Source organism: Mytilus galloprovincialis, chromosome 14 (assembly GCF_965363235.1).
Source record: "Mytilus galloprovincialis chromosome 14, xbMytGall1.hap1.1, whole genome shotgun sequence".
Taxonomy (NCBI): Eukaryota; Metazoa; Mollusca; class Bivalvia; order Mytilida; family Mytilidae; genus Mytilus; species Mytilus galloprovincialis.
The window spans coordinates 67,209,534-67,224,784 of NC_134851.1; the positions used below are offsets into that span (position 1 = coordinate 67,209,534).

Consider the following 15,251-nt stretch of genomic DNA (forward strand, 5'->3'; position numbering starts at 1 on the left):
AAGTAGTTTTACTTATTATTTCGTTTTACTTCATATTCTCCACACAAAAGAATTCAATGAAGACAAATTGACAATAAAACAAAATGGCATTTTATATTTTGATACTGACCTCACCAACTCTAATATCAAGATAGTGGGCTCGCTTGATATTCTTGCTGATAAAGTCAGTATCATAATATAAAAAAACATTATTCTATATGTGATGAACAAACAATAATGAGTATGCATCTATTCTTTTATTTTGTATCTTCTATTTACATCATTTTTCATTTTTTGTTAAGCCGCAAGATAGTGGAAAAAGTGAAAGATCTGCTTTATGTTAACCTATTTATGTAAATAAAGGCAACAGTATGTAAAAATTGCAATTTTATTTGGATTTAATCTTTTCACAGGATGCGGTCTGGCTAAGGTTGATTTGGTTATTATCCTGGATTCCTCCACCAGTGTTGGAGAAGGTAATTACGACAAGATGCTACAGTTTACAAAAGATTTATTGGCTAACTCTGATATTGACAATGGAAATGTACGCGTTGGAGTGGTCAGTTATAGTACAGCAGTCTCAGAACATTTCCAGTTGAAAGATTATAGAACCAAAAATGATGTATTTAATGCTATTGACAAAATAGATTATATATACGGTAGCACAAATACAGCAGATGCTATCCGTTCAATGCGCGCCAATATGTTCACGGCAGGAAACGGGGATAGACCGGATGTGAAAAACATTGGTATAATTATCACTGATGGTGTCTCAAATATAAATTCAAGACGGACAATACCGGAAGCAGAGAGAGCCAGAGATGACGGAATTCATATATATGCCATTGGTATTGGTTTATCTGATGTTAGGGAGTTGAACGGAATGGCTTCTGTACCAGCTAAGGATAATACCTTCAATGTGAAGAGCTTTGATGAATTGCAAGGTCTTGATCAGAAAATATTCTCATCAATCTGTCCAGGTATGTAAAAAATGTAGGATTTTGAAATATTCAGAATATGAGTATGAGGGCTGTCCACATTGTGCATAAGGAAATGATAAATTTCACATTAGCCACACTCTTAGAAAGTGGTAAAAAAGTTCGATTTTGTAAAAAGAAGGGTTGAAAATATGGTTATGTGCATATAGTGGGAAAAATAATAGGTTGGATCTAAAAAAAAAAAGGAAAAATAAAGAGGCAACTGAAAAAAATATTACAAGCAAGATTTTTTTGGGAAAATTACATCCCCTTCATGCAAAATAGTTGACTCAAAGCATATAATTTTTTTTTATTGTAAAGTTAGATTTGCAACATGACAGCACCATTTTATCATCTATATTAAATTCCATATCATTATATAAACAAACTTTTACTAATTTAGTTGTCAGATTATTTATTGTATATATGCATATTGGCCTCATCATATATTAAGGTATATTGTATTTGATTTTATATTTTTGCTGCTATTGATGCAGGATCCAAGGTAATATTTTCTCATTGCCATCACAGTAATGTTTTCTTACATTAAAACTATTTTTAACCGGATTTTTGTGACAAAAATGTCGGTTATTGATTTTGGGATGTACGGCGGGCGGCCGGGCGGCCGGGCGGTCGGGGAGCAATCAAATGTTGTCCGTGCATTAACTCATAAACCGTTCAACCAAAGCTTTTAAAATTTTAATATGTTGTTACTGACAACTTAATGAAGGTCAAGTTCAATAATGGCGTTCTTGAAAGATTGAAAATGGAGTTTCCAGTCGTGTCCGTGCATTTACGCATGAACTGTTCTACCAAAGCTTCCCAAATTTTAATATGTTGTTACTGATGACAAAATAGAGGTCAAGTTAAATAATGACGATTTTGACTTTTACCGTTCAGGAGTTATGGTTCTTGAAAGATTGAAAAATTGTGTTTCCAGTCGTGTCCGTGCATTTTCTCATGAACCATTCAACCAAAGCTTTTGAAATTTTTATATGTTGTTACTGATGACAAAATAGAGGTCAAGTTCAATAATGACGATTTTGACTTTTACCGTTCAGGTGTTATGGTTCTTGAAAGATTGTAAAATGGCGTTTCCATTCACGTTGTTGCATTTACTCATGAACCATTCAATCTAAGCTTTTCAAATTTTAATATGTTGATACTGATGACAAAATGGAGGTCAAATTTGAAATTGACGATTTTCACTTTCATCATTCATCAGTAATGGTTCTTGTGATATTGCCAGGACACAAATAAATATTAATAAATCCGGTTTGCTGTCGTTGTGACAGCCTCTTGTCTTTTATAAATTGTTATTTGGTTGGAGAGTTGTCTCATTGGCACTAACAACACATCTTCCTATATCTATATATATTACTGATTTTTTGGTTTGGTTCTATTAGATTCATTAACAACATACATATTTTATCTATATAAAAATAAAGAGATGTGGTATAATTAGGACAAATAGGACAATTATCAACCAGAGTCCTATAGTTATTTACCTAAATATACACAAATATTATTAAAAAAAGGATTGAAAATACATTTTGTTTAAACAGTATTTTTAATGAAAAATTAACAAGATAAAATATTACAATGTTATATGAAGTTCAAATTTGGGAATCGGAAACAAGTTTGAAAAAACTCATATAAATCCGTCTCCCAGTGAAATGAAAATAAAGTTGAATGCTTTGCAACAAATATACATGTTTATATGATACAATTCTTCCCCTTGGTCTGTTTATGTGAAAAGCATTTGTCAAATTATATTATCATTTATTCATATTATAATCATTGCTTTTTATGTTTCATTATATACGCAATCTGTTTATCATTTGTCATGTATTGTATTGTATTGTCAATATGTGTATATTCTGTGTGGACAGGGGTTTTACCAACAAGACGACCAAGACCTACTCTTAGTCCAACAACTACAGGTAAATAACGAAACTAGATACTATTGAAACATGTAATCCCAACCACCCAATGGATGATTGCAAGTATACAATTTTCATATTTTGAAAGAGAAAAACAACACCTTTCTTCATTGTCCTTTTTATGTCAAAAGCTATATAATATATTGCTATTTATTAATCATTGCTTTTATATTTCAATGAATATATGTGTATGTTATGTATGGACAAGGGTTACTAATAAAACAATCAAGAACTACTCCATTCTTCACAATAACTATACTTTTGTAATCAGGAGGTTTATTGAATACCAGACTGTTTGGAAAACACGCAGTAACGAGGTCACAGCATGGTCTTCAACATAAGCAGAACCCATTCATAAAGCATTAATACTTCAAGCTAATACAAACAAATAAGAACATTTTTTTTCAATATGCTCTGAAAGAGAAAACCCAACTGTGCTACCGGCTGCTTGCTTCGGAAATGTTGGTAAAGAATGTTGTGAGGTAAACATCGAGTGATTGATTGGGGATTTTTATTTATGCCACATCAGCATAAAAAGGCTATATAATGGTGATCAGGCAAAAACATGTTTCAACTTTTTCTGCCTTTTCACCTGCTCTCTATATCAAACGCTATGTAATTATTGATCATGGTTATTCATCTCAAGGAGATTGATTTTATCGCTTGAGCCGAAAAAGTTGAAGAGTTGAAATGACCAATGATAATCTGTTTATCGCTATTTTACCTATGACGACGGTGTTTATTTCATTGACAACGGAACATGCACACTTAAAATCTAGCGATATTTTTTTGATAATATACTTCACGTTAAAAAGCTGTATTTTGATTGGCTAATACGAGAGTGTTAATGTACTCTATCATATGGCTGAAAGGGTGACACTTTTTTTAATGTTACCCTCTCGTCCAGACCAATCAAAATCGATAATTTAAAGGACAATGAATTTAATTTACATCAAGTTATTAAAGACAATGCTGAAGTTCTTCATTTTAGCTCAGATTCGATTATTTGACTCAAAATATAAAAAAATTAAACATCTTAATTCACTTCTGTTGATTGTTCTAAATACCCATAAGTTACTAACATTGTTATGTATGTGACGTCCCTAGAAAATACTTTTAAATAAAATTTATCTGTAAAAGACAACAATGACAGGACATTCAGTATAATAGATTAAATAACGCATATCTGAAAGGGTGATAGAGTAGATTGGTATCCCACGAAAAAAACATTGTCAACCTTGGCTTCGCCGCAGTTGACAATGTTATCTCTGGGTACCAATCTACTCTATTACCCTCTCGGCTATGTGTTATTCATATGATATCATTCTCCTTGTCTGAGAAAGGGAATTATCATTCAGTAAGATCAAAGGTAAATGTCGTAAATAAAGGCAACAGTAGTATACCGCTGTTCAAAACTCATAAATCTATGAACAAAAAACAAAATCGGGGTAACAAACTAAAACCGAGGGAAACGCATTAAATATAAGAGGAGAACAACGACATAACACTAAAATGTAACACACATAGACAAAATCCCACGAGAATAACAAATATAACATATATATATAACATCAAAACCAAATACATGAATTTGGGATAGACAAGTACCGTGACACGTAAAATAGCAATAACATATTATTAGTCAATAATCACTGCTTTATATGTAACAATATATACCTTGTTTGTTGATGTATTGTATTGTGCTGTCTATATGTGTATATTCTGTGTGAACAGGGGTTCCTCGACCTAGACCACCAATAACCATTCCTAGCACTACAACAAGAGGTAAATTATTAAACTAAAAATATGAGAAACACTTAAACCCAATCATATTGGATGATTGCAAGTATAATTTTATAACCTGAAACAACATATTTTTTCTTTGGCTTTTCATGTCAATAGCTATGCAATAAATTGCCATTTACTAATCATTATTTTGTATGATTTAAATTTATATCCTTTCTATTGTTCTGTCTTTATGTATATATTCTGTGTGGTTTCCAATAAGACAATCTAAAGCTTTTCAATATATTATCATTTACTGATCTTTGCTTCATTATTAACACTATATATGCTTTTTATGTTAATGTGATGTATTGTATTGTCTATATGAATATATTCAGTGTGGATTCCACAACCAAGACCACCAAGAACCACTCCTATCGCTACAACAACTACAGGTAAATCATAAGGCCACACTTCAGAATACTTTGGTTTACCCAAACCCTACCCAGAGGTAAGACAGTGGGTAGGAAGGTTGACAATTTTTAATTTTTTTTTCCGATAAGAGAAATTGAAGTGTAAAATGTTTTTTAGTCCCAATACCTACCTGAATCATGTAAAAATATTTAAAAAAAAAATAAATCATGTGAGGACAATAAAAGAATTTGAGTAAGACGCTATTTCCTTGGTAGGTCTGGTGAGGGCAAACAAAGATATTTTTATGGGCTTAACCAAGGATTTGTATACAAAATTGAAATCCTTGGCTTATCTACACACTGTAGCCAAATGCGAAAAAGTACGGAATTCTGGGTAAATATTCTAAAAGGGGAAGTCCATAAAAACTGACGAAAATCAAATCATGTTATTAACCAATGAAACAAGAGGAAAATACGGGATAAATAAGTTTTGACCGATTTCAAAATAACTATTTGGTTTCACATCATACATTGTCACAAATACTAGTACATGATAATCAAGAGCTACCTTAATATCCGGCACCTTATGAAAAAACCCCACTGTAAACTCCAAGATGGATATCAAGAGTACAAGACCACCACTTCACACCTGAAAATTGACTCAGGCGTCTTTTTCTTAGTTGTCAGGACCATGAAGTGTGGAGAACGAAGCAGTGTATATCAAAAGTTCACTCTATGGTCTTGGGCCATTGGCAACGCCAGTCTGTACAGAAACCATCTGTATTTTATGCTAATAAACTGCAAAATAAAAAAAACAGCTTTCTTTTACGTTTGAAAATTTTTATACTGAATAAAAATTATGTTCAAGTAATAATTAAACCATTTCTTAAGACCAGTGGCGGATCCAGAAATTTTCATAAGAGGGGGCCCACTGACTGACATAAGGGGGGTCCGCTCCAGTCACGCTTCAGTGATTCCCTATATATATAAGCAACCAAATTTCCCAAAAAGCCCCCCCCCCCCCCCCCTAAATCCGCCTCTGAACACGTTTATAAGCGACTCGCCTTCTTCACTTAAGTTTCCTTCTTTTTTTCACTTTCACTAATCATAAACATGATATCCTTATTTTCCAAAAAAATGGCAATCAAAGATACAACCACTCGACTACCTGGCTTGTAGTCATATTACTACTATGTAATCTTAACTGTGCTTCTTTTTCTTCCACTTCACAATCATTAAGACATTTTTTTTTAAAGATGTTATTCTTATTTTCCATTTGGCAAACATTTTATTTTTAGACAAACGCCAGATAACCAGGTTGACATGGTTCTGCTAGCTCCTCTCGCCTTTCACTGGGTTCCCATGTCAAAAGCTAGATAACCTTATAAATGACAGTGTTCATCTTGCTCCTCTCCCCCTCTCTCTGGGTTCCCATATCAAAAGATTTGTGACGGAATGATACTAATCGTTGCTTTATATGTAACAATGTATACGTTGTCCTTTTATGTTAATGTATTGTGCTGTCTATATGTGTATATTCTGTGTGAACAGGCACACCACGACCTAGACCACCAAGAACCACTCCTAGCACTACAACAAGAGGTAATTCATTAAACTTTAAAAACTTTATCCCCAACATAATAAAGTCTAACACAATTTATCTATACCTTGCAATTGCAGAAAAAAAGAGGGGGCTATGGTATGATTGCCATTGGTACATGTATATAACCATGATAACATTACCATCTTATATTTGTACCATTCACGGGGGGGGGGTCTCAACATGGGATTTTGGGTACAGGTGTGCAGCTGGGATTTTAAAAACACCCCCCATTCATATATTGAATAATTGTGAAATCCCTACCTATACATATATTTCACAGCGAAATCATAACCCATTCATATATTTATCAGCTCAAATCGGTCAATTACTACCTATTGATATATTTCCTCGGTAAAATTGCACCCCATTGATATATTTGACGGATCAAAAAAGGGACCCATTCCAGCGGCACATATGTATATACCTTTATATAGGAAGAGACCCCCCCCGTGGTACCATTGTTCATCATATTGTCTAGCTGCGGAACCATTGCTCTTAGGTCCTTATGTTATTTTTTGACTATTTGTGGACCTATCCGCAAATTGTTAAAAAATAACATAAGGACCTAAGAGCTACGGTTCCGCAGCTACATATTGTCATTCTTCATGTTCTTAGGGATGATTTTTCTCAGTTGATAAAATTATTTAGTTGTGATGACCTTTTACCACCCTCTTGTAAGATCTTTTTGAAAGTTGGCTGGAAATGTTTTCAGATAAATTTCAAAACTTTCAATTAATTTCATGTGAACAAAATCATCTCTAGTTTATAATCATTGCTTTTATATGTATGAATATATGCTTTCCTGTATTGTAATGCTATATATTTGCTTTGCTGTTAATGTGTTGTTTTGTATTGTCTATATACATGTACATGTATCTGTGTATTCTGTGTGAACAGGGGTTCCACAAACAAGACCACCAAGGCCTTCTCCTAGCCCAACAACAACTACAGGTAAATCACAAAAAATTATAACTTGTGGAAAATGAAGTTTAATTAAAGTACCAAATAATGCATCAATAAACTAATGTGTTGTAAATTTCTGTTCCTTTATCATAATCCAGCTGTCCTTAAGGAGGTAGACCTAGGTTAAGGGAAATAACTCTTAAAATCATCAGTACGTTTGTGTCAACCATTTTCATAAATATGTTCTAAGCTTCTTGGATACATAGATTATTTTCAATCTGTTTCAGGTAAATGCTTAAAATTCATTGAGGAAACTTGACTTTTATAAACACATAACTGATTTAAAGAGTTATCTCCCTGTACCAAGGTCTACCCCCTTAATACACCCCTGTAATCATACCTGTTAAAACAATACCAATTTCATTGTAAATTTCTATACCATTTATCTTAATACAGATGCTTTAAATACACCCATGAAACTATACCAATATATAAAACCTGCTCAAGAGACCACCTGTATTAAGCCAAAACCTGTATTATAAGACCATGAATTTACAATACATCTGAAGCACATTTCGAAGAGACCACATTTCTTCTCTCCTATTAATGATCTCTTAAAACAGGTTTCACTGAATTTTAAATTTCTTCACCATTTATCATTACAGAAGCCATTACTAGACCCCCTGTGGTAATACGAACAACCACTGAAGCACCCCATGGATATGATTTAGTTGTTGTTATTGATTCTTCTGTCTCGCCACAACATTTCGACTGGTTTAAAAATTTCGCTAAGACTTTGCCTGACCAACTGGATGTTGATGGGGGTGAATATAGAATTGGACTGATGAGGTACAGCAGAACAGGTGATGTCCAATTCAATCTTGAGGATTATGTCAATGATGGCGCTGGATTTAAACGTGCCGTAGACAGGGTGTCATACAGAAACGATAGAGAGACTAATACAGATAAGGCCATTGATAAAGTGAGACAACGTATGTTTAAAAAGAGACAGGGGGATAGAGACTATGCCAGGAACTTCATCTTGTTGTTGACAGATAACGACAAGAGCGCAGGTAATAGAGCAAACATTTAACTTCAAGGGGGTTATGGTTTTTTGTGGGAGTCAGAATTCTATTTAGTTTTTCAACGCTATCAATTAAATTTTTGTTTCTCCAAAATTTCACACTATATTACATGTATAAGGTGAGGGAAAAATCTGGATTCAGAATTTTTCTTTTGTCATATGGTTTTCATCAAATTGGGGATAAAAAAAAAAATTGAAAAAAAAACGGTTTGGTAAGCCTCTTACAAAAATGTTGATGTTAATATTTTTCTGATATTTAACTAAATCTAATAGGTACGTAAGAAGATGGGGTATGAGTGCCAAGGAATCAACACTCCATCCAATTCACAATTTGTAAAAGTAAACCATTATAGATCAAAGTACGGTCTTCAACACAGAGCCTTGGCTCACACCAAACAGCAAGCTATAAAGGGCCTAAATATGACTAGTGTAAAACCATTCAAACAGGAAAATCAAAAGTCTAATCAATATAAAACATGATAAACTAGAAACACTTATAAACCACATCTGAGACTACTATAAGTTATACAGTTCACTACTGACCCCCTACTGATCCATAGAAGCTGAGTTAAATCTATAGCGGGTGAGGCCGTACCTATGGATTTTACTGACCCTCTATGGATTCGTAGGGGGGTCAGTAGTGAACCGTTTAACTAATTTATCGCACGCAGGACTTTTACTGCTGAGTTTTGTAGAAAAATAAACAATGAGACAACAACATCAGTAGACGACCTCATCATTAACAGTCGACATGACGTGCCACTGTCTGTTTGTTTGTTTTTGTTGTATATTTTAGTAACAATCCTATTGTTTGGATTTTAGACTAATAAAATTCTTATTCTTATTCTTATTCTTATTATTCTGAACCCCCTATGAAATATACTAACCCCCAGGCCCTACAGATTCATAAGGGGTCACCACGTGACACCTCTAAACCAATCACAACATGATATTTTACCAGTGGTGCGATGATATATCACATAGTTATGTAGTCTCAGACCACATCAACAAACAACAACCACTGAACTACAGGTTCCTGAATTAGGACAGGTGCAAACAAATGATGCAGGTTTAAATGTTTTAAAAGGAACCAACCTTCACCCTTATCTGAAACAATAGTGTAACATCACAACATAGAAAGACACTCTAAAAAACATCAATTGAAATGGCTTAAATCAATCAAAAGAAAAATTGACACTAGGGTACATACACTGAACGAATAAATGAATATATGAATCTATTTATATGTTTGTCTAAGCAACTGTTGAGGATTTTTTTCTATCTCTATAGATACCAATAGAGTCTGGGAAGCGGCTGAAAAGGCAGAAGACGAAGAAATCTTTATCTATACTGTTGGACTGGATATTGGAGACCGTACAGAGATTGACGAGACATCATCTCACCCCCTCAGCACTTACGAGTACTTGGTCAGAAGGGAGAGCGATTTGTATGAACTTCCAGGACAACTCAAATATGCACTCAGAGATGGTAAATTACTTTTTAGTTAACTAATTTTTGTGCTATTTTCACATTTCTTGATCAGTGTGAGGAAAATATTTCTCCTCACTCAGTGAAACATCTGTTCCTGACAAATGATTGGTCAAAATTTAATTATGAGATTTTCTTGGTTTCTTCTGAATTTTCCTATTATGACTTCATGAAAAAAGGCGACCAACGTCCAATGACATCACATATCAAGAACACAAAATCCTTGAAATGGGAGGATAAAAGTCATTAGAGAAACAGATTCCACAACTACCAGTATTATTAAACTTGCATATAAATATTTCTCCACTCTCAACAGATGAATTTTAATCATTTAAAAAACTTGACAAGCCTTGCACTTTATATAGAATCATATTCAAAACAGTGTAGCTGTGGCCATTGATTGACAACCTTAAATTATCCCATTGACTGGGGCAGATTAGGTGAACGTGTGTCTGTAACGACAACTGCTCACTACTTACTTATTATAGAATTTAAACTGTGGGGTCACCAAAGTTTCTTAACGCCTTTAATATTAAAATAGTTCGAAAAATTAATCAGGAATAACTTTATGTTTTGATTTATATTATTGATATAAATCAAAACATCGTGTTATTCCTGATTAGTTTTTCTAATTTCTTTATTTAGGTGTTTAGAACCTTTTGTGACCCCACAGTTTAACTGCCTTTAACAAGTACATAGTGGGAAGCTGTTGTTACAGACAAACGTTCACATAATCTGCCACAGTCAATAGGATAATTTAAGGTTGTCAGTCAATGGCCACAGCTACACTGTTTTGAATATGATTCTATATTGTAAAACCCTTGTTGCAGTATTGATATCTATATTCTCAACTAAAAAGATAAATAAAGCTGTATTATGAATTTAATTACCTTTTGAATATTGGTAGGCAAACAGTACAATTAACAAAAAAAACTAAAACACTCCAAGGTAATTTAAAAAGTGGAGGGCCATTAAACCTAACAAAAATAAATGTTTAACTATATTCATCAATGAGACCAATTGAAAACAAATGTCATGACTTGGTACTGGTGTTTACAAAGAAAATAGTTGGTAAAACCTGGTTTAATAGCTCTTTTTATTTTACCCAGCCATGTATCTGATTTTTGGAAATTAAAAGTTTCATGCTTTTTTCGGTCAGTTTGTCCATCTGTCTCTCTCAATCTGGTGAAGGATTTTGGTAGTTTTTGATGAAGTTAAAACTTAGTACAGATCTTTCCTATGATATGATCTTTCAAATTTGATGTCAAGGAAGAGTTTGGACCCCAATTTCACAGTTCACTAAACATAGAATATAATCTTGTTATAAAAAAATAATAGTTAGTAACTTACACATCAATCAGTTGATCTTTTTAATCAGATGAAACAAATTGCACTTGCTGTCACACAAAGTATATATATAATAGTTTGTATTCATCATGCCATTCATGGTCTTATAATTCAAATCTTTATTTTAACTTTTATTTTGAATTATATGTCTGATTATCATTTCTTTATTCACAGAACCATTGAAAGCTCCACCAATGAGAAGACGTCCTCGGTTGACTATAACAACGACAACAACAACAAGTATGTTTATTGTGTTTTTAACCTGATAATGTAATATTTGCCACTGGACATTACAGAAACAACAAATAAACGAGCCCAGTGCATCCACAATTTAATTAGAGAAAATTTTGGTAAAAAAAAGCTCTCAGTTTCAGAACATGCTACTTTTGTCTTAAGGGGGCTTGCAGGTATAAATCAATTTTTTTTTTAATATTGGATTTCGCTATATTTTTCTGTAAATGAACTTTATCATATGCTTAATTGAAAAATGGAATAAAAAAAATGGGATCACCGCGCATTTAAGCTCACAATTTGCCTCCTAAAGATATAGAAGCATACATTTTTGTTAATGTCCTTTTTTTCTGATGAACTAATAGGAGAAATAGAGGTAATATCGAAATAAAATAAGAACTAAATTACAGAAATCGCTTAGATTTTACAATTATTTAGTTTATGTACAGCTTATTTGAAAACAATAATAATTTTTGCACCAAGGGGAGATAATTTGGAACTTTTTCAATGATATAAACATTTTAAAAGTCATCTGTGGCCAAACTGAATCAATTTGTTTGGGTGATTTTTGTACCATATCATAAGGTAATACTAATCATGCTAATAGTGTAATAAATAAAATTTGTAATAAAAAAGAATGTTTAATTTTTTGCTGAAATTTTTGTACCTGCGAGCCTCCTTAAGTTTTGGTAACTGCTAAAAATGAGAAAATTTAAATAATTAAACGTAGAAACATTTCACCAGCAACAATTAAAAAAATGACTTAAAGCTAGAATGAAACCCATTTTCTTCAGGTTTTTTTTATGTTTAAAGTGCACCAATTTATTTAAAAATCAAATGATAGTAAAGTTTGTGACGGAATTTGTCAAGCTTAATCCTCGTAATTCTTAAATTTGGTTAATTATCATTTATTTTTAAAATATACCTTCATCATGTTTGCAGATCCCCTTTATCATGTTTATTAGAGGTGGGTCATTTAAAAATGTATCAACCGTACCATATACGTTGACATATATATGCATCTGCAGATATACCAAAAAATATTATGTGATCCCGAGCTTAAGACTATTATACGTTTTCCCTCTGTCCTTCTGGTATCTTTGTCCCTCTTTTCCAACAATTAAATCAGCAACAAATTAAATACTAGTATTTGTGCTCATTGTTGAAGGCTGTATGGTGACCTATAGTCATGATAGTTGTGAATGTCTGTGTCATTTTGGTCTCTTGTGGACAGTTGTCTCATTGGCAATCATACCACACCTTCTTTTTTATACAAATTAAATAATAGTATTAGAAATTAATTACATGCTCATCTGCATTATTGAAAGTATATACAATTAAAGAATTTGTTAATATCTTTATACCAAGCGTTAGCGAGGTATTAAATGTTTACAAATATAATGCCTAACCATGTTAAAATGAGCATAGTGCATGGCATGGTAGAATTATTTCGATTCTAATAGGAATATTTTCACACTTTTGTACTTTGAAGCCGACCTATAGGAGATGCTCGAAATGTTGCCATTTTTATTTGATGACCCAAAGACGTTAAAGAAAATTAACAGTTTATCAATAAAAAAGAACAGAAATATCTAAACTTACTTTTAGAATGTTTTTATTTAAATTCCTAGCAAGCAACACCAACAACAATGTCAATGTTGATCTCTGGTGGTGTTCAAAATTCATCTGACGTTGCAATTTCAACTGTGACGTCAATCAGGCGCAGCCCATGTTCTATTTGAATTAGAACATGGCTTTGTATCCACAGCTAAAGAAGAACGTCATATAAGAATACCATATAGTATTTTGTTATTTTGTAATTTTTCAATTTCATTTCAGCAACAACTACAACTCCTCAGCCAACAACGACACCAAGAAACAATGGATATGATTTGGTTGTTGTTATTGATTCCTCTGTCTCACGACAACATTTCGATTGGTTTAAAAATTTCGCCAAGACTTTGCCAGACCAACTGGATGTTGATGGAGGAGAATATAGAATTGGTCTGATGCGATACAGTAGAACAGGTGAAGTCCAGTTCAATCTTCAGGATTACGACAAAAATGGTGCTGGATTTAAACGTGCCGTAGACAGGGTGTCATACAGAAATGATAGAGAAACTAATACAGATAAGGCCATTGATAAAGTGAGACAACGTATGTTTAAAAAAAGACAGGGGGATAGAGACTATGCCAGGAACTTCATCTTGTTGTTGACAGATAATGACAAGAGTGCAGGTAAGAGAGCTACCATTTAATTTCAAGGAGGGGGGGGGGGGGGTGTATGGTTTTTTGTCAGAGTCAGAGTTATCTTTTGATTTTTGAAATTAATTGTTTTTTTAGAGCAAAACACAAACTATTTTATTCAGTTTTTCAACTCTAAAAATAAAAATTATTTTTTTCAAAATATTAAAACACTTTAAAGTATTTTTGTCATTCCCCCTCCCCCATCCTTTGAATTTTAATGTTATTTCTTTTAATGTAAAAGGCTTTCTGAAATTTTGTTAATCCTGTAAGGTATTCATGAATACTTTGAATTTAGAAATTAAGGTTGTCCATTTCTTAAGCTCTCAAGTCCTTTACTTAAAAACATACATGGGACCTAGGGAAGTCACTTTCAAATGTCAACTATGGGCGGGTGAGTGTCATCTATGTTTTTGCATAGTGGAATTGTACTAGTAAGTTAAATTTTGATTTAGGTGCTTTCCCTTGGTACCATGCATGTTTTAATGAAAAAGCCTTTAAAGCCTTTTAAAAAATGGTGATAATTGATACTTTTCTGATATTGACCTAATACTGTATACTGTAAACCAACTTATTTTCGCGAGCGATTAATTTTTGCGACTTTCGCGAGTAGAAAAATAACGCGAATATTAATCGTCGCGAATATGTAATACTTGGATCATTTCTAATTGAACTTCAGAAAATCGCGAAATTAAATAGCCGCGAAATGGTATAAAAAGGGTAAAACGCGAAATTAAGTATCCGCGAAAATAAGTTGGTTTACAGTATATTTATCTTAGCACCTGAATTAAGGACACATTTTTTTCTATCTCTTTAGATACCAATAGGGTCTGGGAAGCAGCTGAGAAGGCAGAAGATGAAGAAATCTTTATCTATACTGTTGGACTGGATATTGGAGACCGTACAGAGATTGACGAGACGTCATCACATCCCCTCAGCACTTACGAGTACTTGGTCCGAAGGGAGAGCGATTTGTATGAACTTCCAGGTCAACTAGGAAATGCACTCAGAAACGGTAAATTACTATTAAGTTCTCAAATGAAAAGATAAATAAAAACAATAGCATCACATAACAGCTAAATCTATCTTAAATTAAAAAAATATCTTCATTGATTTATTAAATTTAAATTAAGTGCATTGTATGTTTTATAAAGAGAAATGGCTACACATCAATCTGACAGTTGATCAATATAATCAGATGTAAAAAGTGAAATCACAAAAATATCAAACTCCAGGAAAAATTCTAAACAGAAAGTTCTAATCAAATGGCAAAATCAACAGCTCAAACGCTGTCATACGAATGGATAACAACTG

General features: G+C 33.0%; 1 protein-coding gene across 2 annotated transcripts in view; it reads left to right on the forward strand.

The window, feature by feature from the left end:
• LOC143058204 (uncharacterized) overlaps positions 1-15,251 on the forward strand; it is a 73,819-nt gene that overhangs the window by 34,124 nt on the left and 24,444 nt on the right. Inside the window, exons 30-40 of one of the 2 annotated variants that reach the window (XM_076231668.1) lie at positions 393-959; positions 2,849-2,899; positions 4,634-4,684; positions 5,023-5,079; positions 6,589-6,639; positions 7,538-7,591; positions 8,209-8,616; positions 9,918-10,115; positions 11,637-11,702; positions 13,533-13,931; positions 14,755-14,952. In XM_076231668.1, coding sequence (XP_076087783.1) covers positions 393-959; positions 2,849-2,899; positions 4,634-4,684; positions 5,023-5,079; positions 6,589-6,639; positions 7,538-7,591; positions 8,209-8,616; positions 9,918-10,115; positions 11,637-11,702; positions 13,533-13,931; positions 14,755-14,952 — 2,100 coding nt within the window. The remainder of the gene's footprint in view (positions 1-392; positions 960-2,848; positions 2,900-4,633; positions 4,685-5,022; positions 5,080-6,588; positions 6,640-7,537; positions 7,592-8,208; positions 8,617-9,917; positions 10,116-11,636; positions 11,703-13,532; positions 13,932-14,754; positions 14,953-15,251) is intronic. The other variant, XM_076231669.1, reaches the window with a different exon arrangement.